This window comes from Halichoerus grypus, chromosome 13 (assembly GCF_964656455.1).
Source record: "Halichoerus grypus chromosome 13, mHalGry1.hap1.1, whole genome shotgun sequence".
NCBI classification, from domain to species: Eukaryota; Metazoa; Chordata; class Mammalia; order Carnivora; family Phocidae; genus Halichoerus; species Halichoerus grypus.
In genome coordinates, this window is record NC_135724.1 from 62,067,463 (window position 1) to 62,094,505 (window position 27,043).

Genomic DNA, 27,043 nt, shown 5'->3' on the forward strand with positions numbered 1-27,043 from the left:
CCTGGCCCCCAGGGACATGGTGCCAGAGAGGCAGGGCCATCAGCGCCACTCTATCTTTGATGCTGACCCCACATGATGGTGCAAGGGAAAGAGCACTGCAGGCACGAAGTTAAGGGCTGCAGAAGTAGTGGTTTATTGACCAGGCCGGCTTCCCCAGCCTGGCGACTGCCCGCCTGTGGGGCTCGGCAGCGGGGGGGTGCTAGATGAACCCTGGCAGAAAGTGGTCCTTCGGGTCCAAGGTCCTGGGGCCTAGCAGAGATGGGGGTCGTGCCCACTTGTTCAGAGGCAGTTCCGGACAGTTCCCAGTGGCTCTGGCAGGCATCAGACACAGCCTGAGTGCCCACATCCTGAGCAGGGGCCAGAGGGGCACTGAGGCCCCACTTCCAGCAGGTCTCAGGGGCATAAAAAGGTGAATCCACGTGAGGCTGGGGTTGGGCTATAGCTGTGCACCGGCCCAGGGGCCACGCAGAGCCCCACAAGGCAAGGGCTGGAGGCCGAGTCTGAAGGTGGATGACGATGGTAGCCCACGAACACTAGGCTGGACGGTGGAAAAGGCTGCCTGTGCGGAGCCTCCGCTTGAGCTCCTGCCGCAGCAGCTGTCGCTCCCGCCAGGCGCCCTTCACAACGCCACTGTTCTCCAGGGCACGGCGGGACAGGTAGGGCAGCACCTCCATCACAGGGCCATAGGGCACATACTTGTACACGGGAAAGCCTGCCTGGCCTGTACACAGGCAGAAGCAGTGAGTCCCAGCCCTGGACAGCCCCACCCCTGCTCCCCAGGGAGGCCTCGCTCACCTAGTGGGAAGCTGATCTGGTCGCACATGCCCAGTAGCTGTCCAAAGTACACCTGGCGATCGGCAGGGTACAAGCCCAGCTCCTCCATCCTATAGACAGACAGTGTGGCAGGTGAGCCCCGCCGCGCCCCCCCCCCCCCCGACTGCCACTCCCAGATCCTCAAGCATACACTTTAGCCTCCATCCCCTGCAGTATGGGCATGGGTGTAGGCTCTGTGCTGCCCAAACCAGGCCTCTGCCCTGGTTCCCACCTTAGCCCATGGCTACCAAGTTCCGTCCTCCCCCTTCCACTGTGTGCTTTCTCCCTTCCCTCTTGTCTGTCCTGACCTCTGTTCTGGTACCCTGACCCAGCAAGGCAAGCCTGCCCCAAGGTGTGGCCTGGGGAGGCTCTCAGAGGCCCTCCCCTGCCCCATTTTGAGCCCCTCTGCTTCAGTGCCACATCCTCAGTCCCTCCACCCAACCGGGTCTCTTGTCCTCCCCTTGCTGGCTGCTCTGTCCCATAGAGCGGCACCAGCCACTGGTGACCACGAAGTCTTTAGAAGTCGGCTGGCCTAAACGGAGATGGGCTGCGAGTATCACACACACATGGAATTTTGAAAACTGGAAAAAAGAATGCACTGTTTCTCCGAAATGCTGAATACAGGTAATATTTTGGGTATGTTGGGCTAACTGAAAGGTATTACTGAAATTATCTTTTTTGTGTGGCTAGTGGAACATTTAGAATAGATGAGGCTCACATTTCTATTCACGCCGCTCAGATGTTGGGGTGGGTGGCCCCCAACTCTGTCCAGCATCCTCTCCTGTCTTCACACCTCCCCTCGTAGGATCTTACAAAAATTCCCAGGGTTTGAAATGTCTACTTGCTGAGGATTCCTACATTTTTTACCTCCAGCTTCCTGTATCCACGTGTCCAGACTCAACATACCTGCACTAGCGCTCTGGAACCTGCCCTCATCCACCTCCCTCCAGGGGCATGTTCAGCCTGGGTTCTCCTCACACGCACCCAGGCTGTTGGCCAGGAGTGCGCTCCCCTGGCATGAGGGTCATCACACAAGCCCTTTTCCTCCTTCCCTCAGAGTCTGGCTCCAGTGTGGGGGCCACCCAGTCTAAAGCAGGCCACAGTCTCTACCATGTTGTCCTGGTCTCCGGTTTAGGTATCTTTGGGCCCCACTGGAACGTGAACCCTGTTAGAGCAGGGCTGCTTCCTGACTACTGGCAGTAGGGACATTCCGGTGGCTCCCGCAGTGACGGCTGCTGACCCCTCTCCGCGCCCTCTGCCCTGTGACTGCAGCTCCCCGCCAGCAGATGGGGGCTCTCCACTTGCCATCTAGGCTGGGCCTCCTGACTTCCTCTGGCCAGCAGGACAATAGCAAATGTGATGTGGGCAGAGGCTTGCCCTCTCCAGGGCTTCTGGAAGCCTGAGACCACCATGAGGCAAAGCCTGGCCTGGCCTACTGGAAACTGGACATGTGATGCAGTCCCCTTTGCTGATGCAGACCCAGTCGGGTGGAGGGACTGAGGATGTGCCAATGAATGAAGCCATTTAGGTCCAGTCAGGCCTCAGCTGACCACAGATGCAAGACAGGCCCCAGGCAAGGCCAGCAAAAGCAGCCCCCAGCGAGCCCAGCCCACCCTGCTGGCCCATGGGATACACTGCTGTTCAGGCCTCTGAGTTTGGGGTTGGTTTGCCACTTGGCCAAAGCTGACCCAAGCTGTTCAGACGGAGAACCCCGATGTGGCATCAGAGACCCACACCGCTTCCTCGGGGAGGGCCAGCCCAAGCTGCTGTGGGCTCCACAGAACCACAGACTGTGGGGGCTGAGCCTTCTCCACGATAGTGGTATTTGTGAAGCCTGGCGCGGGCCCAGGGGGCTATTAGAGAGGAGAGCGTGCTCAGAGGGCACTCCAGATGGGGGGAAGCCGTGTCCACTAAGATGGTGAAAACAGACATGTTGTGGGGGGGGGGAAGATTGAGAAGACAGGAGGAAGGGAGCCCTTCTGAGGACAGGTTATACCTCTCCGAGTCCCACTGTCCTGTGTGTAGCTCGTGTCTGAGTGGACTGTGATCCCTGCATTAGATGTGAGTGGCCAACAGAGCTGGCTGAGCGCGTAACTGAAACCTAGGAGGGCGCCACTTTCCACACCGCTGACCCACACAGGGGCCTGCCACTGGGCAGGGCTGCGGGTTCCCAAGTGCTGGGCCGGGGGTGCGGAGAGGCTCTTGGTGTGCATCGTCTAGTGGAGGACCCTGGTGCCCAAGGGTTCAAGCTTTGATCAAGTTTCCATCACAGAGTAGTATCTTTAAGCCTAAGGGGAAAACAGGTTTTAAGATTTACAACTCAATCAGGTGTTTTAGAAGTCAGGCTAGACCTATTTTTTTTTTCCTTTTGCGCTGAGCGCAGAAGGTGCCCCTGGCCCTCTGACATCCACAAGGATGGGGCATCCGAGGCAGGAAATGAGCACCTGGGAAGTCCCTAGGGATGGAGAGAAAGCGGAACAGCCCTGTCCAGCTGGGACTCCACTCGGCCCCCCCACCCGTCCCATGGAAGCAGTCAGACCCGGCCCTGGCAGGGACTCTTGGGAGGGAGGCTCGTCACAGTCTGCACTCAGCCCAGGTGGCACTGGTAGCCTCGGCGCTCTTGTCCCCACCCCATGGCCGTGACTGCTGCGCATGAGAAACCACGGCTGTCAGCTGCAGTTGCGGGCTGTGCGAAAGCAGTGCCATCACAGGCGGAGAGGCGGCGCTTCGTCACGAGTGGGTGCGGAGTGACCAGAGCGCGCTCATCAGGCCGCGCCCCGCCCTGCCTGTTCCTTCATCCCTCCTTCCCGGAGCCCGGCTCAGCCACAAGCCTCGGGCGCCCTGCTCTGCTCCCGGGAAAGGCTGCCGCCGTACTTTGCGTGGGGCCTCCGGCCCAGGAAGGTTGCGACTGGGGCTAGGACCCCCCCCCCGTGTGGTGCTGCCTGGGTGAAGAGGGAGAACACAGAAACATGGTAATGACACTGGAATATTTAAGAATTTACTTCACCTTAGTCCTATATCTGACTTGTATGGATTCTACCAAAGTTTTGCTCCACAGGACAGGCATTTAAAGAGAAAACAGACTGTATTAAATTCCAAATGCAGTTTAAAGCGTTAAGAGAGATTATTTATAAACGAGGTGACACGCCAGAGGCCTCCCGAGGGGCGCTGACGTTACATACTGTATTTGTGCATTTCTGCAAGCACAAAGTTCAGTAAGCGCCTAAGGAAATTTAGCTTTTGAATTTGCAACTTTAATAAGTCAGGTATTAACTTTAAAAAGCAAAGTAACTACAAATCGCCTTTTTGCTCCTGCAGTGTCTGGGGGGCGGGGGGCCTGCAGGACACTACAGCTGCCCTCCTGCTCCCCGCACAGACGTCACCCCACGGCACAGGCTTCCACGGCCCTCATCCCGAGCCCCTCCCCCACCGGGGAGCACCGCACAGCTGTGGGGGGCGCCTACCTGCGCAGCGTGAAGCGAACTGTGTCCTCATTGTGGGAGGCCACCATTACTTTGGCCTTGGTGTTGTGCTTCAGCTCCTCCAGGACATAGTTGAGGCACCTGGGGGGAGTGCCACGTGAGCCCCAACCTGCAGGGGCCACAGGCAGGCCCAGGGACATCCAGCGAGCCCACTCCTCCCAAGCGTGGCCACAGCAGTAGGACCACGGCTGCACTTGACATTCCTCAGCACCTCGCGGGTAAGAAAGAAAACACGAGCAGCACCCAGGGCTAGACATGCGACGGGACTGGCTGGGGCACGGTGCCCCCGGCACGTGACACGTACACCTTCGCTTCCGGGAAGGGGTCCACAAGGAAATCAAAGGCCTGGCGGGAGCGGAGGGCCTCCCCCCACACACGGCGTGAGGGGGCTACCATCTGGCAGCGAAGGTGCATGTCCTGGACCCAGCAACTTGGCTGCTAGGAATGTGCCACAACCGTGTCCCTGCCCATGAGTACGCGGGGACAAGGTGTGCTACGGGTCGCTACCGTCCTGACGGGGATGGGCATGCTGCTAGCCGCTGGGTTAACAGCGGGGGCCCGCACGCTGACACGGGGGCGTCCCGACGGGTGTTACCTGGAAAAGCAAGGGCACAGGGCTGAGTGCATGATGCCAAAGCCGAGGCGGGTACACACATGCATACTCAGCAGCTCTGGGAAAGTAGCAGGGAACTGCCAGGGAGGACGCGGGAGCCAGGCAGACGCCAGGGGTCTGAATTTGCGACACACACACACAACCCCCTAGAGAGAGAGCACACGCTCCGCCTGTCCCTGCTGCATGACAATGTTGGCAAGACAAACACACTAAAAGCAGATGCAGAACAGCTGATGACCCCGGTGTGTAATATGAAAAGCAAATGGGCTCTATACAAGTCAGGAGGGCCAGCCGAGGCATCTCCCTTGTCCTAAGTGTCAACAAGAGCCAGCTGGCGGACCTGGGCCAGTTTAGTTTTATTCAGTAGGCTTTTCTGTACTAAAAATGTACCTTAATAGTTTTTGGAAAGGGTATAACAGCAGAGGATTCAAAAAATAAACAGTAAGTTAAAAGCAGAGGAGATAATCAGTTCTGGCCTCAAGCATAAGTCTCACTCCTGCTCCCCCTTCAGATGGGCGTCTTGTGGGGTCAGTGCCAGCACCCCGGCCCTGTTTTCTCATTCCCCTGCCCAGGAAGCCATGAGGCCCTCGGGGCCAAGGAGGGCTGGCGCACCTGTGGTACATGGCATTGGTGGCCTCGTACGTAGGGTTAATGGGGTCCTCATAGCCAATCTCTGCGGCGCGGGTACGTTCCTGGGCCATATATGCACCCCGCACCAGCTTGGCCCCAAAGCACCAGCCCTCGCGGCGAGCCAGCTCCACGTCCAGGGTGATGTTGTCATAGGCGTCCTGTGGGACCGGGGCCAAAAGTTGATGATGACCAGGATGAGGCCCCCTCCAGCTTGTGTCCCCTGAGGCCCAGGTGCTCCCAGGGTATAGTCACCGTGGGACACCAGGGCCAGCAGCAGCTGCCTGACCTGCGGGTGCTTAGGGGAGCTAGGAGACAAGTAGGGGTGAGGAAGGCCCCTTGACCTCTGTCTCTTAGAAATGGGGATTCTTCTGGGTAGCCTGGGACAACCCTGTTGGGGGACAGACGAGGTGCCAGAAGCCACGGTGCACTCCAGAGTCTCCCTGGGCTGACGGTGCTGCATGCTACGGGCACCTGCCTGGACCTCCCCCACCATTCCCCCCCTCGCACCCCCCCCCCAATGCCGGAGCCTTGACACCCATCCCATACCATTGTCTTCCAAATACCTGCCTGGTCCCAGAGCAGCCCAGCCCAGGTTCGTGCTCAGCAATCCCACCCTGAAGCACCTCGGGGCTCCCAGAGGTACATGCAAAATCCTGAGCAAGTCTTTCTGTGGGGAGGCAACCAGAAGTTGCCAGTCCCATGAACCATCTGATCCGATGGGACCCGAACTAAAAAATGGCAGGAAAAACCAGTGACGCATGAGACCTTCAAAATTTGGGGATTAAGGCACATGAAGCAGACCGTAAAAAGGCTCCTTCACCTTCCTCCTACCCCTTCTACACCCGTCTGGGATCTGAGGCCCAGAGAAGGGGCCGGTACACAGCTGGGGACAGGGCCCTGGGCCTTTCTTCCTGCTCGGAGTCCGTCATGCTCAGGTAGAGGCCTCTCCCCAACACCAGCACGGGACTTACACGAGGGGCCTCCGCTCACCCGAGGGCTGGCAGGGAGACGGCAGGCAGGGGCTGTACCTTGAGGTAGCACTGGTACGTGTTGAAGATGAGTGGCTTCCCCACATTGAACTTGCGCTGCATTTCCAGGGTCAGGCGGCTGATGGCCGGCTGGAAGTAGGTCTGCTCGGCGTCCACCATCAGCCGCACGCCCATCTCCGTGGCTTTCTAAGAGGTGCAGGGGTGGGACAGAGAGTTTGACTGGGGTCAGGTGAGACACGTGGCCCCTTCTCTGGGCATGTCCCAGGGTCCTCGACCTTGGCCAGGATGTCCATCCTTTGCAGCATCCTCGTCATCTGCAGCTCTTCCTCCTCAGTGAACCGTGACAGCAGAGGCTCCAGCTGTCCTGTCTGGGGCAGCACGTAGTCAGGCCGCAGCAGGGCTCTAAGCCCCCACCTCTCAAAGCCACCACGTCCCCTGCCCAAGGGCACCCTTCTCCCCCCCGTGTGCAGGGCCTACCAATACCCAGTGCATGGTCCCCAGGACCCGCAAGGCCACCTCATCCCCACCCCTTCCCCATTTTTTAGCAAAGATCAGTGCCCTGCCCTGAGGCCACCTGGCTACACGGCACCCCAGAACCTCGCTGCCAGCCAGCACCCTCTGACTCACAGGGCTAGCTGCCCCAGGTCAGGCCTGCACCCAAGGTATCTGCTCCCACAGCCTCCCAGGACCCTGGAAGGGGATCCCCCTTCTGCCCCCACACAACGGTAAGGAAGTAACCCTTGGCCCATCCAATCACCCAGAAGGGTTCAGCCCCTAGCAAGGAGAAGGCTTGGAGGGAGAATGGCGATCACAGGCAGACAGGGACAGCCTGCAGGAGACTGACAACACCGCAGCGGGGACAGAGGCACCATCCCCAGATGGTGGCCTTCGGGGAGGCAGCAGGTCGGCAGGGGGTACCTATCCTGGAGGCCCACAGGGCACTGGGCCCTCTGCTAGCACCACATGCCCGCTAACCCCGCCCAGGGCACTCCCGGTGGGGCCTGGAGCATGCCCCTCTGTTGGCCCTCAGAGTCTCAGTTTGGGGGCTGGGCCCTCGGTCAGCCGGGCCCGGGTGCTTGTGGGAGGCACTGTTTGCGAGATGTTTTCCCAAGGTGCTTCTGCTGCTTTACATCCAGCTTGAGGGGTGGTTTCAAACAGAGTGCAAAGTCCTGGCACCTCCCCCAGGCAGGATGGGCAGGGAAGGGGGCTCTCATTCCCTGGTGAGAACGAGAACACAGGCTGGCCTAGTGACTTTTCACACAACTGGGCACAAGTGACGCCATGGGACATCTGCGGTGAGGCTGGAAAAGGTGACCGTGCTTCCGCCCGGCTCTCAGGGACACTCACCCTGGGAGCCCAGCCCCCGCATGGCGAGGAAGCCCCGCCCCACACAGCCAGCATCCACCGCTGGCCGTGTGAGTGGGGCCCCTCCACAATGAGCCCAGCTCCCACCACCCTCTGAGAACAACTTTAAGGGAAACCCTGAGCTAGAACCACTAGAACTGGTCAGTCCAGAACTGCAATGCAGGACAACAGGATTACTGCCATTTCAGGCCACTGAGGTTTGGGACGACCCAGCATGCAAGGATAGAGGACGTGGGTCTCTGTCCTCCTCTGTGGGGCACTCAGGGACCTGTCCTCCTCCTCCGGACCACAGGGGTGTTGTGTGGCCAGGAAGGACGCTGGTCTCAGCCAGCTGTGTCCCCAGGGTGAGGGACAGGGAGCATTTCCCTTCTCAGCCTCGCACCCCAGTGTGACAGGGCTCAGGGGTGAGGGGTGGTCACCTGCATGTTAGGGACCACCAGGTGCTTGGAGAGCTCGGTCCTGCTGTCAATGAGGCTGCTCCAGTCCAGCAGGTCCAGGGTGCTGTGGGAGAAGCTGCATCAGCACGGGGGCACTAGGATCTGTCGGGGGGCCCAGTCCCCAAACCAGCCCATGCCTTAAAAGAGCACCCCTAGCCCAACCCCCGCAAAACCCGCCTCAGTGTTCAGTTTTAAAAGACAGATAAAATGTTAACATTGTCCTCTGTTTACAAAATGGAAACCAAAACCAGAATATTCTTGCATTGGGGCGGCAGCAGCTACTAAAAACCCAGGGTGAACACCAAGGACACCATGGGCCATGTCAGGCTTGGGAAAGAGCCAAACATGGGAGGCCAGGAAGGAGGCAGACCCTGCATGTAACGGGACAGCTGCTACCCACCCCCCCAGGGGCCCTGGTGATCTCAGTCCCAGCTTCCAGACCCCTCAGAAAGAGGTGTGGGCCCCTCTAGGATCTCAGCTGCCCTGACCCTCAGCCTGCCTGCCATGTGGGCCCCAGGGAGGGCTGAGTGTGGCACCCTTACTCTAGGACCCAAATAATTCTGTGAGCGGCCCTGACGGTTCAGGGGTGCTCCTACGCAGCTATAGTCTGGACTAGCCCTGGGCTAGCTGCAGCCCCGGCCCCGTGGACTCCAGGCCCCCAACTCCTGCTGTGTGTCTCGGGGCAAAGGTCCTTCAGCACTGTCACACCAGGCCCATGCTCTCCAGGAGGGCAACCAGGACTGGGAGAAGCCGTTGGGGCTCTGCTGGAACTGTGGCTGAATCAGGGCAGACACTCCGGAACTCCCAGCTCGGGGGCTACTCTTACCCAGACACGCCCAGGGTCTCCGCAGTGAACCAGTTCTCAATCTCCGTCCTGGAGGCGATGCCCATCTTTGCCACACTTTCCTTGAGAAGTAAGAAGCTGCCAGTCCCATGAACCTGCCCCAGCCCCGTTCGCTAACATTTCCTGCCCCCCCCCACAACATCTGCGTTGCTCTTTTGACTATTTTATTACACCATTAGTGCAAACAGGACACGGTTCTGGTTTGTGTTTCATTCCTACCCGTCCCTGATGCCCCTTCCTGGACCCAAAGCAGTACTCTGCCACCTGCAGGGCAAACCCCGCTCCTCGAACCCTCGCCCCCAGCATGTCCTTCCCAGCAGACCCCAGCTGCTGCTGCATGGGGGGGGGGTGCTACAGGCCTCTGGGAACCCACCGCACACACCACCTGGCCAGGGCTCCTCCCCGAGCCCCCACGGTGCCCACCCACTCACACCCAGCGGGCAAGGCCTCACACCTGCAGCACGGCCACCTCCAACCTCGTATCCATGGCAGCCAGACCAGCCTTCCCTTGCTCTGCAGCCATTTGGTGGAAGAATCGTCTCCACTTGGTCAGCACATCTGAGAACTGCAGCTGCAAGTGCAGGCCTGAGCCTCCCTCTCTGGCGCACGCCCAGCTTCCCGCCCCCAGGACCCCCGCAGAGCCCCTGGGCCCCCTCCTGGTTCCCTGTGTGCCTGGCTCCCAGCACCAACGTACCAGCACAGGAGCTTTCCCTTAATGCTCACAGCACCCCAAGTTCTCACAAACTCTGCACGTGGAAGGCTCTGGCACTTACCAGAAACTGAGGTCTCCCCAGTGCAGTGAGCTTGATGGCTGAGAAGCCATCATCACTGGCTCCGCCTGTCAGAAGCCACAGGAAGAACCATCAGGGCTCCAGAGGGGGACGAGGAGGACCAGGAGCCCGTGCCCAGAATCTGTGCCCCCCAGGAGTGAGACACATCTCACCAGACTCGTGACGGACTGCGAATGGCTGGCATGGCCCCCCTTCCTCCCAATTATCTACAGCAACACAGTCCTGGCTCTCCCTTCCAGATGGGCCCCAAGACCACCACGGAGTGGCACCAGCAGATCTCTCCTCCCTTCCCCACCAGGCCCTAGCACGGCACCGCGCTTCCTGGACGGGCCTTCCACTCCCCAGCGTGCCTGCCTTACCCTCCCTGGAAGCAGCCCTAGTGGCAGCTCGGCCATCTCAGGCTAAGGTGGATGGCGCCAGGGGCCCCTGCCAGCCACCCAGCCCGCCCCCCCCCCGCCCTTGAACAGGAGGGGAGAGCCCACCAAGGAGCCACATATCCTGGGCTGGCTGGCTAACCACTTATGGGCAGAAGGACAACGTTCCTACTGAGCCCATAAATACACATGCGCACCCCACCCCGGAGGCAGGAACAGGCAACTTGGCAGGGTTTATTAGCCACGTGGATCCAGGAAGCCGGTGGGCAAAGGAGCTAGCTCCTTCAGTCCCTGCCCCACATCCTCTCCCATGCCACCGGCACCCCCAGGCTGCCCACAGCGGGGGGGGGGGGGGCGAGGAGGGGGAGGAGGGGGGCAGGGGAGAGGAGGGGGGCAGGGAAAGGGTTCACAGAACTCAGAAACACCCAGCAGAACAGAGCATGGAACACAGCAGGTTCTCAACCACACTCGCCTCTCTCCTCCCTTCCAGAAACCCACGACCTGTCTTCACTTCCGTGACCTTCGCTTCAGGCAGAGCAGGCACAGAGGCAAGGAGGCGCCCCTGCTCTGGACCCGCGTGGCCGAGTCTCTGCCTGACCACTGGCATCTCCCCAGCACCGCTCTCAGAAGGCCGCTGCCGAGCACCACGCACTCCCACCCCTCCCAGTGTGCAGAAGGTAGAGCCCACGAATGGAAGGGCTGCGGGCCCACCCGGTGGGGCTGCGCTGTGGCTGGGGGAGGCCCCCCGACCCACCTCCTTTGGCGAGTGCTCCACCCAGAGGCCAGGCGCGGAGGAGTCCTCCATGGCACCAGCTCCTGGAGCAGCGAAGCCACTGCCAAACCCAAGTGCCACGTGTGGCCAGGCTTGAGCCCCTGACCCGGATGGAAGGCTGCTCAGCCCGCGGACAGCTGGGCACTGGTATCCGGGAAGAGGCAGGAGGCGCCGGGCTCCTTGTGCAGGGCTAGACTCAGGCGTGACCCCGGTATGACCTGAGCCCAGCCTATGGCTTCCCCAGTGTCACCCACAGTCATCCTCATGACTGTCCGGGCCACCTAGAGAGGAAGCCCCAGGCGAGTGCTCCAGCCTGGCCTCGCTTTCACCCATCAGCATCTCCACACGTAGGGGTCGGCCCTCCCCGGCAGGTGCACAGCCAGCAAAGCGCGGGGCCCCACCTGCAGCCTCGATGCAGCGCAAGAATGTCTCCATGTGGCTGTCACACTTGGCTTCACTGGCATAGAAGTAGGTGCGGGCGCTGATGACACCATCCCTGCGGTCTCCAAAGGCCCGGTGGGCCTGGTACTGCTTCTCCCTCTTACTCGTACCTGGAGGGGCAGGTACACGGCCTGAGCACACAGAGGCTGTGTGCTGTGCTCCACTCCCACCCAGCTCTGGGCAAACACAGGGCTTCCCCGGCATCCGGCAAGGCCTGCTGATGGCCCACAGCCCCCTGCCCTCGGCGCTGGCTCCTTGCCGGCCACGGCCTCCCTGCACTGTGTTGCCCACCACTCCCTGCTCCTACACTCACTGTTCCTTCTCCCTGGCTGAGCCCTAGTCACATGGGACAGTGTTTGCCACCGAGGGCCAAGGGGACCAGGACCCCCGGGAGCAGCCTGAGGATGTCGGCAGACTTGGAGCAATGGCCTGGGTGCACACAGGGAGGAGCCCTGGCCCCAAGTCTCGCCTGTGCCCTTGAACCAAGGTCTCCCGAGGAGGGGCTGGGGCGGGGGAGGGGACAGGTAGAGAGAGTATTTGTTCCTGAATAGCCTTCTCTTACTCACCACTGCCCTCCCTCTCTACAGCGGACGTACAGGACCTGTGCGAAGGAAGAAGAGGGTGAGGGTCGGTCACGCCACCTCAGGCTGCAAGTGACAAGCATGGGTTCCCTTTGAGCAGGCAGAGGTGAGAGGAAGCCAGACGCTGAGCCCTGAACCTGACCTGACAAGGAGGGCTGTAGGAGAAGGGCTGGGTTAGCCCGGGCAGGTGAGAGTGACTCACGTGCCCCACCTCCCTCCTCACCCACCCACCGCAGGCGTGCAGGGTCACCTCCCCTGAGCAGGGTCGGGCAGCAGCCTCACGGACCGGCCTGGCCCACAGGCTCTACACCCTGGAGAAGCCTCAGAGTCCTTACGGGTAGGTGAGGAGTGAGTAAAACTAGCCGACAGCCCAAGGCACAGAATAGGTGCTTGAAGAAAGCTGGCTATGGGGGCATTCCTTCTGACGGAAAGACGGAGCCTCGGGGCCAGTCAGGACTGATAAGGAATGGACCCGGGCAACAGCCAGCGCACAAAACTCCCGAAGTTGCTCTGCTCTATGCACCCCCTACAACCAGGCCCCTCCAACCGCCAGGAGCCCCAGGCCGGGCTCTGGGCTTCTGCCCGCGCGCACGGCTGGCCCCACCTTCAGCCACTGCCTGCCAGCCCCCTGCCTCCTTCTCGCCCCTTAGGTGTGTCTTCCAAGCAACAGCCAGAATTTTTCTTTTAAAACCAAGTCCTCCCATCATACCCGAATAACACCCCCAGTCCTCATGAGGACAGGACAGTGAGGCCAGCCTGAGACCATGGTTGCTTCTGCCCCCGCTCAGGCTCAGCCCAGCCGCCCTGCCTTCGCACCTGACACAGAGATAGAGGTAAGTGCACCTGCGGTGGTCTCAAGCCGAGTCAGAGGGCCAAGGCAGCTTTTGACCTCCCTGCTCCTACAGCAAGTCGGGGGCTGCTGGCCACCCTCCAGGGAGCCCTCCCTTGGGACCCTGGCTCTTGTGTGACCCCAGGGCCCATATCTGGCGATTCTGAGCCAGGATGCCCAGGTCAGGACCCAGGAGTCCCAGTAGCTGGGCCAGCCCACAGAGGCTGGGGGCTCCACGTCCTGTGGCACAGCCCACAAGGCCCCAACCCGGGGACAGGGGCCACTTCATGGCAACTAGACACGTGCGCTTGATGTACAGAAGACAAGAGGGTGAGGTGTCCCTGTGTGACAATATTTGACTCTGTAACATGAGGGAGGGGTCGGCCCCACACAACAGCAGCCCCGCTGGGAACAAGGAGCACCTGTAAGACCAGCCCCAGGCTGTGGCCCAGGTATAACCAGGCAAAAGCCCGACTCGGGCCCCACCATCTACACTGAGGCATGGGTCTCATCAGCAAGGATGGTGGCCGCTGGGGACTCGGGCCTGCTTTGGAACCACACAGCCCATGGCTCAGAGAAACAGGAGTATCCTCTCCAAGGTTCCTGCCTTCTAGGCAGGCCGCATTCCATTCACATGGGAAACCATATCGAAAAGGCCCCCCGTGGCCCAGCACTGTGTAAGGGTCCTGCTCAACACCCCTCAGCGGGCCTATCCACCGTCCAAGCCCCAGCCAGGCTCCAAAGGCACAGGGGGCACGGGCCACTCGCTTCCTCACCGCCAGCAGGCCCAGCGGGGGAAGCAGAGACTGCAGCTGTCTCCATCGCTGAGCCCCCTGACCGGACGGCAAGCACTTTAGCAATGACCGAGCAGAGGAACCGGGCTGGCGGCACTGCCATGTGGTCAGGGCACAGAGGCCTGTCTCCGGGCAGACGTCACCAGCAAGGATCAGGGTCACACTCTCAACCAGGCCCGGCGGGTGGGTCACAAGAAGGCCAAGATGGCAGCGGCCAGGCGCAGTGGAGGGGAGGGAGGGGCATGTCACCAGCGGGGAGAGGAAGAGCCCTGGGCGCACGCGCATGCACACACACACACACACACACACACACACACACACACACACTTACAAAGCCCAGGATGTGGAAGAGGGAAAAGAGTGTGCCCAGGGGCGGAGGGCAGAAGAGGGGTAACACCGGAACACCAGAGGCCCAGGGGAGAGGCGGCAGGAAGGCCCCAACCATCCCCTTGGCCGCCTCCAAGCTCAGCTCGCTGCACTGGGGGATTTGTTGGCTGGCTGCCTTTTAGAAAAAAGCAGAAAGTGAGAGCCAGTGAGAGCTCTCCCAGTGGGGAAATGCAGGTGGCAGGAGGGAGTGATGTGCAGAGAAGTCCAATGGAGCTCATTCCCACCTGCACACCTACCTCCCTGGCCCCCCAGGCCCGGACTCCAGGCAGCACCCAAGTCCTCTGCACACTTTGCACCACCAGTCCCAGAAGAGCTGCCACCACCCTGGGGCTCTACCTCCAGCCAGCCCTGGGTCTGCATAGCCAAGACAGATGCACCTGCCATCCACACTGTCCCTGGGTGTCCTCATCACAGCCAATCAGCCCCTTATCCCCACAGCTCTCAGCCTGCTGCAGAGATCCTGTGGGGCTCCTCTCCTAGAGCCAGGGCCCCGGCCTCTGCCTTCTACCAGGTGTTCTGGGAAACACCATCCCACCCCAGCCCTAGATGGCTACTCTCTCCCTCCAGCACCTACAGCCTCCCACCTCCTGCTTCCTACCCCAGGGAACCCTTCCTGGGTCCCCTACTCAGACCCTCGGCAGGCCTGCTGGGCGTCCTGTGCATTCAGACAACCTCCATCCTCTCTGTGCCTCACATGGCTATGCCCAGGGCAGGCCCGACACCACCCGTACCCTCCCTTCCCCAGCTCCTGGGGCCTTAATTTGGGGTAGTGGCCTCTGTATCACTCCCCAGAGCAGGGTCTATGGGCCTCATGACAAGATTAGCGTCATTGTGACCCCGCCCCCAGGACACAGAAGCAGTTCTCTGCACAGGGGCTGTGTGGATGGGGGCTGCATGGTTTGGAGCCACTCCTGACCAAGAACACCCAGTAAGCCAGGCAGGCAATTTGACAGTATAGATGTTCTGCCCCCTCAGCCCAGGCCTCTCCAAAGGCACTGGGCCACCTGGCAGCAGAGCCAGGCATGAGTCTTTGACACCTGCCCCTGACATCGGATGGTGGTCACCAAGTTAGGATGGGAGGGACCAACACTCACGTCCCAAAGCCCACCAAGCGGGGCTCCTTACAGCATCGGGGGCGCAAACATCAGGGTGGCCCTGGGGCACAGGCGCCTTGGCTCCACGACAGGGCAAGGCCGGCCCACCTCCCGATGCTCCCCCTGCAGAACAGGCAGGAAGCCAGCCAGATCACCCTGGGAAAGGAGTCTTCCTACCAGAGGGAGAAAATGCCATTGTGAAACCACTCAGCCCTCAACGGAGAAACACAGCAGGGACACAGAGCTCATTAGCCATTCAACAGGCAGCCCCACTGAAGAAGCCCCACAAGGAATACACAGAGGGGTGCCAAACTGGAGAACCCCGCCTTTAAGACAGCAAATGGCTAGGCAGGGGCTGGGTTCCCCAGGCCAATCCGCTGCCACTGTTGCTGCTTGGCTTGGACATTCCGTTCCCAGGGCAGGAGCCTCATGTGATGCCTTTCTCCTTCCTCCCCCCTCTCTTGTCCCCAGGCCAGAGCAAACACCCCAGCCTGAGACAGGACAGGTTACTCAGCAGGCTTGTCCCAAGCCTCACGTGGTCAGGCACAGCTGCTGTCAGAACTAAGGGTCCCAAAGGCAAGCAAAGGCCTCACACGGAGGGCTGCAGGTACCAGCGTAAGAACCGGGCATTTTGCCAAGAAAGGGCTGGTCTGGCCTGGATCTCCTGTGCGGCCACCTCCCCAGGAAAGCAGAGGGTGGCTTCATTCTAATTTTGTTCTGTGGCACAGAAGGGTGGGTCAGGGAGGTACCCATCTGTCCCCAGGCTCACTGCCCAGAGAACAGGTCTTGCAGCAAGTTGGTGACCTCCGGAGGAGGCCCTAGGCCAGCCTGCCACACTGCTCCTGGCTGCCATTCCCTTCTGGGACCCCTGGGTAGGCACCAGGCCTGGCAGGCTCCACACTCACCAGGCAGAGCCTACCTGCTGATTAGAAAACCCTCCCAGGAGGGGCACCTGGGTGGCTCAGTTGGGTAAGCACCTGCCTTCGGCTCAGGTCATGATCCCAGGGTACTGGGATCGAGCCCCACATCGGGCTCCCTGCTCAACGGGGAGTCTGTTTCTCCCTCTCCTTCTGCGCCCCCCCCCTCCCCAGCTCATGCTCTCTCTCTCTCTAATAAATAAATAAAGTCTTTAAAAAAGGGGGGGGGGGCGCCTAGCTGGCTCAGTTGGTTAAGCGTCTGCCTTCGGCTCAGGCCATGATCCCAGGGTCCTGGGATCGAGCCCCACACCGGGCTCCCTGCTCAGCGGGAGGACTGCTTCTCCCTCTCCCACTCCCCCTGCTTGTGTTCCCTCTCTCACTGTGTCTCTCTCTGTCAAATAAATTAATTTAAAAATAAAAATAAAAATACATTAAAAAAGAAAAGAAAAGAAAATTTAGAAAATTAAAGAAAATTTAAAAAAAAAAAAAAGAAAAGAAAACCCTCCCAGGAGCTAGGCAAGGGTGAGGCAGTGGGCCCCTGTCCAGCAGGTTAGCAACCCCTCTGAAGAGATGCTTTAGCACATCAGGAAGCCACAGCACCTCCTACACCAGGGTCAGCAAACATCTTTTGTAAATGCTCAGGTAGCATCTATCTTCAGCCTTGTGGGCCATATGGCACCTGCCACAGCTACTCAACTCTGCCCCTCTAAGGCAAAAGTGATTTGAATTTCATATACTTTTCACATATCACAAAATATTATTCTTGTTTTGTTTCAGCCATTTAAAAAAAGTATCAACCAATCTCAGCTTGCAGACCACGCAAAACCAGGCAGGTGGGCCACACTGGGCTGTGGACTGTAGTTTGCCGTCCCCAATCCCTGTCCCTCCTCCAGCCTTGTGCACACAAGGCCTTTTGTGAAAGCCCAGAGCTGTCATTCTCACAGAACAAAACTGCAAGAACCCCAGGCAGAACCCAGGAGGGCCACTGGTAAGCAGGCTGACCAAGCTCTCCTAGCCTTGGGGGGCCTCCTCCCAGCCCAGCCCCAGCTGGCCCCAGGACGCTTCGGGGTGGCGACCAGATGCCCAGGTGGGTCTTACTCCATCTCCTTGCGCTCAGCCTCTTCAGGGCTCAGATCCTCTTCCACCCCATAGTCCAGGATGGAGCCCACTCCGAATGCCCTGTTGTGCCGGATCAGGGGCCGGATGGACTCCTGGTCCTCGCCGGCCACAAACTGCCCGTAGAAGGTCATCTTCATCAGCTTTTCGAACAGCCTCTGCCCCAGAAGTCTCCTGGTGAGATGGAGCAGCTGAAAGGCAGAAGGAAGGGGCTGTCCTGGCTGCCCGGCCTCCCCTGTCCCCAGCAGGACACCCTTGTTCCCCCGCCCCCTTCGCTCCAGCCATAAAGCCTTGACACACTCTCCCCAGGGCCAAACTCGACTCCCGGCCTTGGTTTAACAGTGGACACCACTGGCAGCAGCCTGCTTCTCAGCCTGTAGCTACTGTCAATCCACTCCTCATGAAGGGCAGAGGTCCCAGTGCCCACCCCCCGCCCCCGCCAACAGCCACTCACCTCCCTGCCCTGCACACTCACAGGTGACCCCAGGGGCACACAGTGGGTGCCCGACCATCACGTGATGGATAAAGAAATGAACAGCAGGTCTCTCTGGGAATAACAGCAGGCGTGTTCATCATAACATTCCCTGTGTCCACACCTCAGTGGGTTATGCCGGCTAGGAGGAGGATTTGGTACAACTTTCTAGCAGGCGAGCACCCAGATTTCTCAATGTTTTGTTCACTGCTTATTCCAAGCCCCTCAAACAGTGCCTGGCAAGGGGCCGGCCCTCCAGTGGCTGCTGAGCAGAGGAACACATGCTAAATTCAGAAGGAGTCTAACTTCAGCTGGAGCAAGCCTTAGGCTAACAATAAGCCAGGTGAGCATCTACAGAGTCTGTCAGATGAGAGCCCATTGTGGGACCAGTGGGGACTCCGTACAGTCATCCAGGGCCACAGCAGACCCACAGCTCGAGTGGATGTGCCCCAGGGGAAGACAGCTGCCCATAAACCACTCAGCTTTCTCCTCCAATCACATTTTGCCACATCCCCAATTTCTGCCATCATTCATTCCAAGTCCTGAGCCGCTGATTTGTGCCCAGTACAATTCTAGGCTAAACAAAACTGATAAGGAGCTTACATCCTATCAGGGGAGAGAGCAAGGCACCTCCACAAAGTGATTCAGAACAGGGGTGAGGGAGTGATGGGTGGGAGATGTTCGCTAACTTAGATCCAGCGGGGAGGTGGCTTGCCAAGGCATGGAGGTGGCACGGAGTCCCTGCAGTGCGACAGCCAGGGCAGGAAGGAATGAGGACAGTGGAGTCCCCTGAGGCTAGAAGGGAAGGCTGCTGGGAGGGCATATCTGCCACCTGTCTGGGAATTCCTGTGTGTCCACTGTCCCCCACACTTAGCTCCAAGACAGAAGAAGCCTGAGGTCTGTCAAACCCAATGGATAAAAGAGCCCCTTTTGTGAGGAACATCTCTTGGGATCAGGGCTGCAGGGAACAATCTCTAGTCTAAGCAGAAGTATGAGCAAATCAAACACCTTCAACCCCAAACCAATCCCGAGCAGCCCCACACTGGCCGGAAGGGAGACACACCTACAATGGCAGGTCGGTGCTTGGTGGGGGCGCCGCAGGGCGTCCGGAGGACAAGGGTCTCTGGGTCAGTCCCTCTGCCTTACCACAGCCTCTCTGCAGCACCTGGCTTCATCGCATCTCATTGTTTTTATAAAGAGGATGAGAAACGGAAAGTGAAAGCCCGATGAGGGAGAACAGGGCAGGCTGCCTTGGCCCCACACAGCCAGGGCCAGCGGATTCCAGTCAGGGAATCCATGGGCCAGAGCGGCCTTGCTAGAGGAAAAGCTGGATCTTGATTAGATCAAAGATCACCCCAGTGGTAGGTGGGGCAGAATCGGACACCTGAAAACCATCATCTGGCTCTGGAAAACCCCTGACATCGAAGGGGTCAGCTCTGAGAACTGTCAGGAACCACTGCGTGTGGAAAGGGGCCAGCCATCTACTCTCGGGCCAGCAAATTTTCCTGCCCAGGGCCACAGGGTAAATAACATAGGCTGTACGGGCCACGTGGTCACAGTCGTAACTACTCAACCCTGCACGTGAAGCACGAAAGTAGCCACAGTCAACATTAATCAAAGAATCAAAGCAAGGCAGATGTGGAATATGGCCCAGGGGAGCCCTGGGCTGGTAACCTCCCACAAAGCCTGCACTTCGCACTGACCAGCTTCCCAAGGGGAGGCGGGGCTCAGAGGGAAGGGCAGGCAAGGCCACCCGGGTCACCGAGCCGGTCACTCACCCTCTCACTCTGGCAAAAGGAAGCCAGCCCATCAGAAAGGGCTATGGAAGCACACGGGGCAGGACTGGCAATTCTAAAGCTAACTCCAGAGCAAAGCTACCCCTTGAAAAATATCCTGGCATCAGGTGAATCCCTGGGTAGCACAGCCTAAGATGAAGGCAGCCCCCACTCTTCCCCAGGTGGGGGCATCCTTCGTGGGTTTAGAAACTTGCCCCACGAACACATGTACTTGTTTCCACTGTAAAAGACTCAAACAGATGTGTGCAGGGCAAGGAGGGGTAAAGCCAGTTCTCTCTCCTCCCTGTCCCCCAAGGCCACCATCACCATCCATCCTGTCCCCTTCCTCTTCTGTTACCCTCTTCTGCACTGACCTACACCCAAGCACAGAAGCCTTTGTCATGGAAGACCTGAGTTTTCTAAACCCTTATCTTTTGGCAAGGAAGGGACCCTACTGGGTCCCAAACCAATGCAGCAGCTCAAACAGGGCTCCTTCAGGCTGACACTCCCTGGGAACAGATTTGATGATCCCCAACTGCCCCCGCAAGTGCTGCACAGACCCGCACTGCTCAGCAGGAGGAATTTCCACCCCAGGCCAGAGGACAAGGTAAGTACTGGTTCTGGTGAGCAGCCCACAACCCTGCAGCCGGGCCCCTGCCCCATTTCCCCATTTCCTCCAGTGCCACGCACCAAGGCCACTGACACCAGTGTGACCACTAGCAATGTTGTGGTGGAACAGGTCCCACAGGGGGCACACAGAGCGCCGTTAGTGGGCTCCCCAAAGGCGTCCTCAGGGCACAGGTGGGACAGGAGGGAAGGCTGGGAGAAGCCTCCATGCCTCCCAGCACCCACAGTGGTCCCTGCACCCCAGCACTTGCTGGCACTTGGACAGTGGTCACCCACAGTACCCGATGGTCTCCAGCTCTGCTGGCTTCTCCTCTGGCTTTGATTCCAAGGAAGAAAGCTCGGTGCTGAGATGGGAGAAATAGGGCCTGGCTGGCTCCAAGCCTTCACTCCCTCCCTTCCAGCCACATGGCGGTAGGCGGGGCTCCTGCACCACTCCTGCCCCACGCATCCCAGTCCCACCCAGCAGTCCCATCATGCCCCGACCGCAGGAGCCAGGTCCCTGTCCTTGCCCTCCACGAGACCTCATAGCCAGCCATTCCCTCCCCTAGTCGTTCCCGCCCCCCCAGCTGCCTCCTCCCTCCTGACCACTGCACCTCCAGACCTTGCTGCTCCTTTCAGGCTGCCCCTCAGACGTTGGTGCTCCCCAAAGGGTTCTCATCACCTTCACCCCCCACCAGGTTCCTTGACCCCTGAGTGTCACTTTCCATCCTCCTCTCCAGTTGGCCTGGGCACTCCACAGCCACAAATTTGCCACAGGGCATCCACGTCTATCACAAACACAGATGGCTTCCCAGGAGCCTCCACATCTCCAGTTCGGCCCCTTCCTCCTCTGCATTCCCCTCCCACCATCAGTCCCAGGCTGCATCTGAGTAAAACTTCTGGAGACCCAGTCCAACACTCCGCTGGCCTCACAGTCCCCTCAGACCCCTCCTGACTCTGACTTTGTGGCCTGTACCCTCACCTCCCACCCACCGTGGTTTCACCTTCACCTAAGCCTGAAGTGTGGCTTGGTGCTCTTCTTTGGTCCAGCCTCCCCAGCCTCCTCCAGGGGCCAAGGAAGGCAGTACCATACACTCAGCACAGTCTCACTTGAGAAATCACCACCACCCACATGAAGAGCCTTCCAGACCCTTAGCACCAACAACTGCACCCTTACAAACTGTTCCCAGGATCACCTTGAAAAACTATCTTTCCCATACGTCCAGACTGACAGTGGCTGAGACGGTGCTTTTTACTTCCCCAAAGCACTCACACTTTTCACAAGTTACTAAGTTGAAGTAATAAAAGTTGTAGTTCAAGTAGCTTCCCATTTTCCCCAACACTGTTCCGAACGGCTCTGTCTAGTCACATCTTCTGAGAACTCTGAGTTCCCAGGCCATGAGCCTTTCAATACCACTAAGACTTCCGTCTGGGCAACATGGAAGACATTCCATTTCAATTTCAGGTGGCAACTATGCATTACTGCAAGCAGCATATAGCTTAAAAATTCAGAAACTGGTCTTCGTTTTCAGTTAGTGGTAACTGGCATACAGGAAAATTCACGAGGCCCAAAAGGGAATGCAGGAAACAACTCCCCTCCTGACTTCTCGGCTACCAGCGATGCTCAAGGGGCTCCCGCTCTACAGTAAAACTTCATGAAGGTTCCGGGAACACACAGAGGATCCGGCGCGTGCCCCTGCTTGCACGCCGCGATGCGCACCTACCCACCTGCCTGCCCACCCACCTGCCTACCCGCGCACCTGCTCGTGGTGCGCCAGCAGCGCGGGAGAGGCGCACAGGCGCAGCACCAGCAAGCCGCGCACCAGCTCCCAGCTGCGCCGGCTGCGGTACGCCTCTTGAGTGTTGCCGAAGTCCACGACGGGCACCGGCGGCCGCGCGGCCACGGAGGCCCCGCATCCTGGCACTGCCTCCCGGCCTGCGGCAGTCTGCTCCCGAGCCGCCGGCGCGGTGGACAGCGGGGCGAGGCGGGGAGTGCCGGCGCAAAACACAGAAACGAGGCGCCTCAGAGCCATGGCGGGGCGTTTGCGCGCTCCGCGGCTGCTTAAGTACTCCCCTCCGGCCCCGCCCCTCCCCGCCCCGCCGGCTCCGCCCCGCGCTCAGCCGCGCCCTCTCCTCGGGAGACTCGTCCCTTCCTAGGCGCGCGTCCCCATCCTGAGCCACGCCCTCTCTCCAGTAGACCCGGCCCCACGCCTTGAGCCACGCCTTCCCGTGGGGAGGCCCCGCCCCGCGCCTCGCGCCGCGTCTTCTAGAGAAGTCCCGCCTCGCCCCAGGGCCCGCGCCTTCGGTCCAAAAAACCGCGCTTCGCACCCTGAGCCGCGCCCTCTCCTCGGGAGACCGCGCCCCGCGCCCTTGAGCCAGACCCTCAAGTTGGGAGGCCCTGAGCCGCGACCTCTCCTTGGGAGGCCCCGCCCCGTCCTAGGATCCGAGCCTCCTTGCTAGGGAAAGCCCGCCCCGCGCTCCGAGTCGTGCCCACTCCTAGTGAGGCCCCGCCCTGCCCCAGGCCCCCAGCCCCCTGCTAGGAAAACCGCGCCCCGCGCCCCCCGCGGCTCCGTCTCCTCAGGAGGCCTTGCCCGTCCTGCCTTAGGACCGTGACCCTCCGCTGGGGAGGCCCCGCCCCGCGCTCCAAGCCGCGCCCTCTCCCAAGGAGGCCGGACCCCTGCGAGTTCCCGAATGCAGCGCGTTCTGCGGCCGCCTCGGCCACACAGCGGCGCCAAGCGCGCCTGAAACCCTCCTTCTCAGCCTGTGGGCACATCCCCGAAAGAGACCCTGTCGCCTTGGCTGCTTATCCCCGTCTCCATCTTTCCCCTAGGAGACCCCGCGCCTCCCGGGACCGGATACGCCACCAGGCGTGCGATCTCCCCCTGGGTTTCCCGGGTCCCTAGGCTGGCCCTGTGGGTCCGGAGCCTGCGCGTCAGTGCCATCGCACACCTGCACACCCGGGCTCCTCCGCTCAGGCGGGGAGGGTGTAGAAGTCAGCAAGGCCGGAAGGCGGTGCCGCTTCTCCTGTACAGGGGCGTTTGGGAAGCCGTCCTTCCTCATTCCTAGGCCTACGGCGCGAGCGTGGGAAGGAGGCTCCTTAGGGGCTTGCCCACTTCTGTTCTCTCCGTCTTCCCAGTCCCACCACCAACCCAACGCACAGGCACGGACCTCCAAGTTCCCCCTTGGAACCCCTGCAGCCCCCACGGTTCCTACCCCGAGCCTCCCCTTCAGGCCCTCAGTGCTGCTGCCGTTGGGGCTGACAGCAAAGCCATCTGCTTTGCCACCTCCCTCAGGCCTCCCTTCACACCTAAAAGCCTTCCCGCTCTCTGCCCCTCTGCCTCCGATGCCCGTTCTTCCAACATCGTGGGTGACCTGCCAATGAAGCTCCAGATATCATCTCCTGGGAGGGACCTGCCTTGACTGCCAACCGTAGCACCCTCTTCCCTATCACTCACCCCTTGGCCCCTCCTACATCTCATCAGGATATTCGGGCACCCCCACAGGCGCTGGGTCTGACTGTGGGTGGCAGCCTCGCTCAGCCTCACTCACCTGGTTCACCTGGCTCACTATGTGCTTGATGCATTTTGGTGCTTTGGATGCTCTGTTCGGGACATACCCATTCGGCACTGTTGACTTTTGGGACTGAATAATTCTTTGTTGTGGGGCAGCTCTGTGCATTGCAAGATACTTATCAGCCTCCTTGACCTCTACCCACCCGATGCCTGTAGCATCCTTCTCCCCAGACCTTATGGTTCCCTGGGAGACACCATCACCACTGCTCTAGGTTGAGGAAGGCTATCCGAGGCAGTCATGGTTTTTCTGCCCCGCTCTTGCTCTTGTTGGGGTTGAAGAGGAAAAAAAGGGAGAGACAAAAGAGACAGGTGAGCCAAGGCCTAGAGGCAGGAACTCAGGGGTCCCTTCAGCAGCTTAGAAACTTAGCTCACCAAGAGCAGGTCAGCCTGGCAGCTGGCCGTGGCCACCAGACTCCCCCTTTTTCCTTTCACGGATAATCTTCCCTCCTCCTGAAAACCCTTCAGGGGCTCCCTGCTGCCATCATGACAAAGCTGCATGGCTCAGTCTAGCTCATCCACCATCAGCAGCTGGGTCCCTGCCCACACCCACCATGCCTCTCTCACCCACGCTGGTCATTTTGCCAGCCCCCCCTCTGAGCTCCAGGCCACTGTTTGCATGTTGCTCTCGGGTACCTGTCCTTCCCCCGCACCCCAGATTCCTTCCTTGTACTCCTCAGGGTCAGTTTGGCAGGCATGTCCCTGGCTACAACTCCCTCTTCTTGCATTAGTTGCTGGCTTTAAACCTTAAAAATAAAGCTTGCAGTTATTTTACAAAAAAAAAAAAGGGGGGTTATTTGGGAATAGCAGAGAATTGCAATTCAGGACAGGGAAGATGTGGCAAAACCATAGGCAAGTCGGGAGAACAAAGAAACAGAATGCTCTTTTATAGAGGAGAGGGAGGAATTTGGAAGGAACAGTTATAAACCAAAAAAGTCCTTTGGAGTAAACAGGGAGTCTGAAGTATAGTGGCTTTTCATTGGCTGAGCTGTGACAGTCTCATTAGCTGGCGGTTGCTGGAGGAGGAGAAAAACCTTTCTCCTGCTGGCAAACTGAAGCAGCTAAAGCGCCTGGACTTGCAGCAAGCAGCTGTTCCTGTTGGGCGTGGGAGCTCCCCCTGCTGGCTTCCTGACTCCATTTCTAAACCACTTTCCGTTTTATTAATTTTCACACTGGTGACCCTGCCTGCAGAGTCCCAGCCATCTGCCCTGTTCCCCACACTGCCTCCTTAATGTGTCTTTATTGAATGAAGGGAGGAGCGAGCATGTGTGATGTGGGAAATTTGACCTCAGGCTCTAGGCTGCTGGCTGTGGGTTTGAGACGCCTTCTGGGCCCTGCCCTGAACCCTGAATCACCTTGGACCAAACCCACCCCTTGCCCAGCATCCTGGCTCCTGCTTTCCAGCAGACATCCCTTTGATGCCACATTCTGTCCTTCTGTTGTGCACACCAACTGCCCAGGCTGCGGTGTTCCCCCAAGAGCATCTGTACCCAGGTACCACAATTGGACCCAGGTTCTCAGCACTCAGACTCCCCCCAGGCATTGTGCATCAGGAGAAACAGTGCAACTGAGCAAGAGGCACAGTCCTGCCTCGTGGACAGGTGCACACACCAGTCAACATTGGTGACATGCAAACTCAGGGCTGGGGAGGGTGGGAAGAGCGGACCCTAACCCTGATCCTCCCCACCAGGAGCCAGTACTGTGCTCATTCCATTTGGGGGATAATCCTGTTGATTTTATCTGCTCCTGCCCAGCGACCTCCCTCTGATACACTCATATTAGGGGCAGGGAGAAGGAAGTACCTTGGCACCACCAGCTGTGCCACCTGTCACTGCCCTGATAACGGAGAAGGCTCACAACTATCCACATCACGTATACTTTTGGCAAAATGATCGAGCACATGAAATGCCAGGTCAGCCCACAGTCTAACGGTCCCATGCATCTCTCCCCTGACCTACCAGGCATCTCCATTCCTGCTCCGACTCAGGAAATACCAGAGTGGAGTCTAAGCCAAAACAAAGTTGACAAGGTCAAGGCTAGGTCCAGGCAAAACTCACAGATGAGGTGGTCATTGTCATGCGGTGGTCAGTGATGGGGCCCGTCCTGGCACCAGCACCCCAGCCACCCGGGACTGTCCCTAGGGCTGTTCAGTCCAGCCTCAAGCAGGTGGAAGGTCACATTGGGTTTATCACCTCATGTCTTACAGTAAAGCATTCATTCTGTAGCCTGTGGCTCAAAAGCAAAGGATTCGAAGATGGTGGCAGTCAAACAGTGGAGTAGGAAGCTCCAGGAAGTCATCTCTCCACTGAATGAACAATTGAACTGTCTTGGGCAACTATTTGGGGACTCTGGAGCCTAGTAAACCACTTGCAGTCTCCAGGGGACAGCTGGATCAAAAAGCTGGTAAATTTCAGTCCATTTTAGTCAATTTCCACCTTCTTCACAGCATCTACCAAGCCCTCACCCACGGGCAAGCAGCCTTGGGGACCATGACAAGTAATCCTGGCTCCTGGCAGCACTATTCACAATAACCATAATGTGGAAGCAACCCAAGTGTCCACTGATGAGCAAATGGAGAAACAAAGTGCGGCCCACTCACACGGTGGGATGTTATTCGGCCATAAAAAGGGATTGAAGTACTGATGCATGTTCCGATGTGGATGAACTTAGAAAACACTATGCTAGGTGAAAGAAGCCAGACACAAGGGCCACGGGTTGTGTGATTCTATTTATATGAAGTGTCCAGAATAGGCAAATCTATAGAGACAGCAAGTAAATTAGTGGTTGCTACTAATAGGTATGGACTTTGGGTATGAATTGTTCCAGAACTAGATAGTGGTGATGTTTGCTCAACCTTGCAAATTATATTAAAAACCATTCAGTTGTAGGGGCGCCTGGGTGGCTCAGTCATTAAGCGTCTGCCTTCGGCTCGGGTCATGATCCCAGGGTCCTGGGATCGAGCCCCACATCGGGCTCCCTGCTCGGCGGGAAGCCTGCTTCTCCCTCTCCCACTCCCCCTGCTTGTGTTCCCTCTCTAGCTGTCTCTCTCTCTGTCAAATAAATAAATAAAATCTTTTAAAAAAAAAACCATTCAGTTGTACCTTCAAAATGGGTGAGTTGTATACTAGGCGAATTGTTATAAAAGGCAAAGGGTTCACAGTCAGGCCATTTGCTTTAAGGAAGCCTATGACCTGGGGAGAGGACACAGACACAGGGCACACACAGTGTTCGCTGAGATCGTCCGCTCACCTCCAGGCTGAGGCAGGATGGGGATGAGCATCACAGAGCACCAGGTCCCCAGGGAGGATGAGGATGATCCACCTCTGACTGTGCCTACAGAGACAAGGCTGGC

The 27,043-nt window shown here is 59.0% G+C and overlaps 1 protein-coding gene across 10 annotated transcripts; it reads right to left on the minus strand.

Annotated features, from left to right (window-relative positions):
- Positions 1 to 109: 109 nt before the first annotated feature.
- PRODH (proline dehydrogenase 1) lies at positions 110 to 27,043 on the minus strand. 10 transcript variants are annotated; one of them, XM_078060613.1, is made up of 15 exons: positions 26,941 to 27,043; positions 17,252 to 17,460; positions 12,118 to 12,152; positions 11,512 to 11,661; positions 9,947 to 10,011; positions 9,628 to 9,744; positions 9,156 to 9,235; positions 8,312 to 8,393; positions 6,803 to 6,895; positions 6,567 to 6,713; positions 5,521 to 5,696; positions 4,277 to 4,376; positions 3,821 to 3,877; positions 796 to 884; positions 110 to 721 (listed from the first exon to the last, which is right to left on the minus strand). In XM_078060613.1, the coding sequence occupies exons 2-15, from the start codon at positions 17,407 to 17,409 to the stop codon at positions 394 to 396; spliced, it is 1,677 nt and encodes a 558-aa protein (XP_077916739.1). In that variant the 5' UTR covers positions 17,410 to 17,460; positions 26,941 to 27,043; the 3' UTR covers positions 110 to 393. The 10 variants fall into 10 exon arrangements, 7 of the variants coding, with proteins under 7 accessions (XP_077916739.1, XP_035960066.2, XP_077916737.1 ...); XM_036104173.2 differs by lacking the exon at positions 26,941 to 27,043 and adding an exon at positions 21,883 to 22,171 and having other exon boundaries at positions 3,821 to 3,863; positions 4,278 to 4,376; XM_078060611.1 differs by lacking the exon at positions 26,941 to 27,043 and adding an exon at positions 21,883 to 22,171.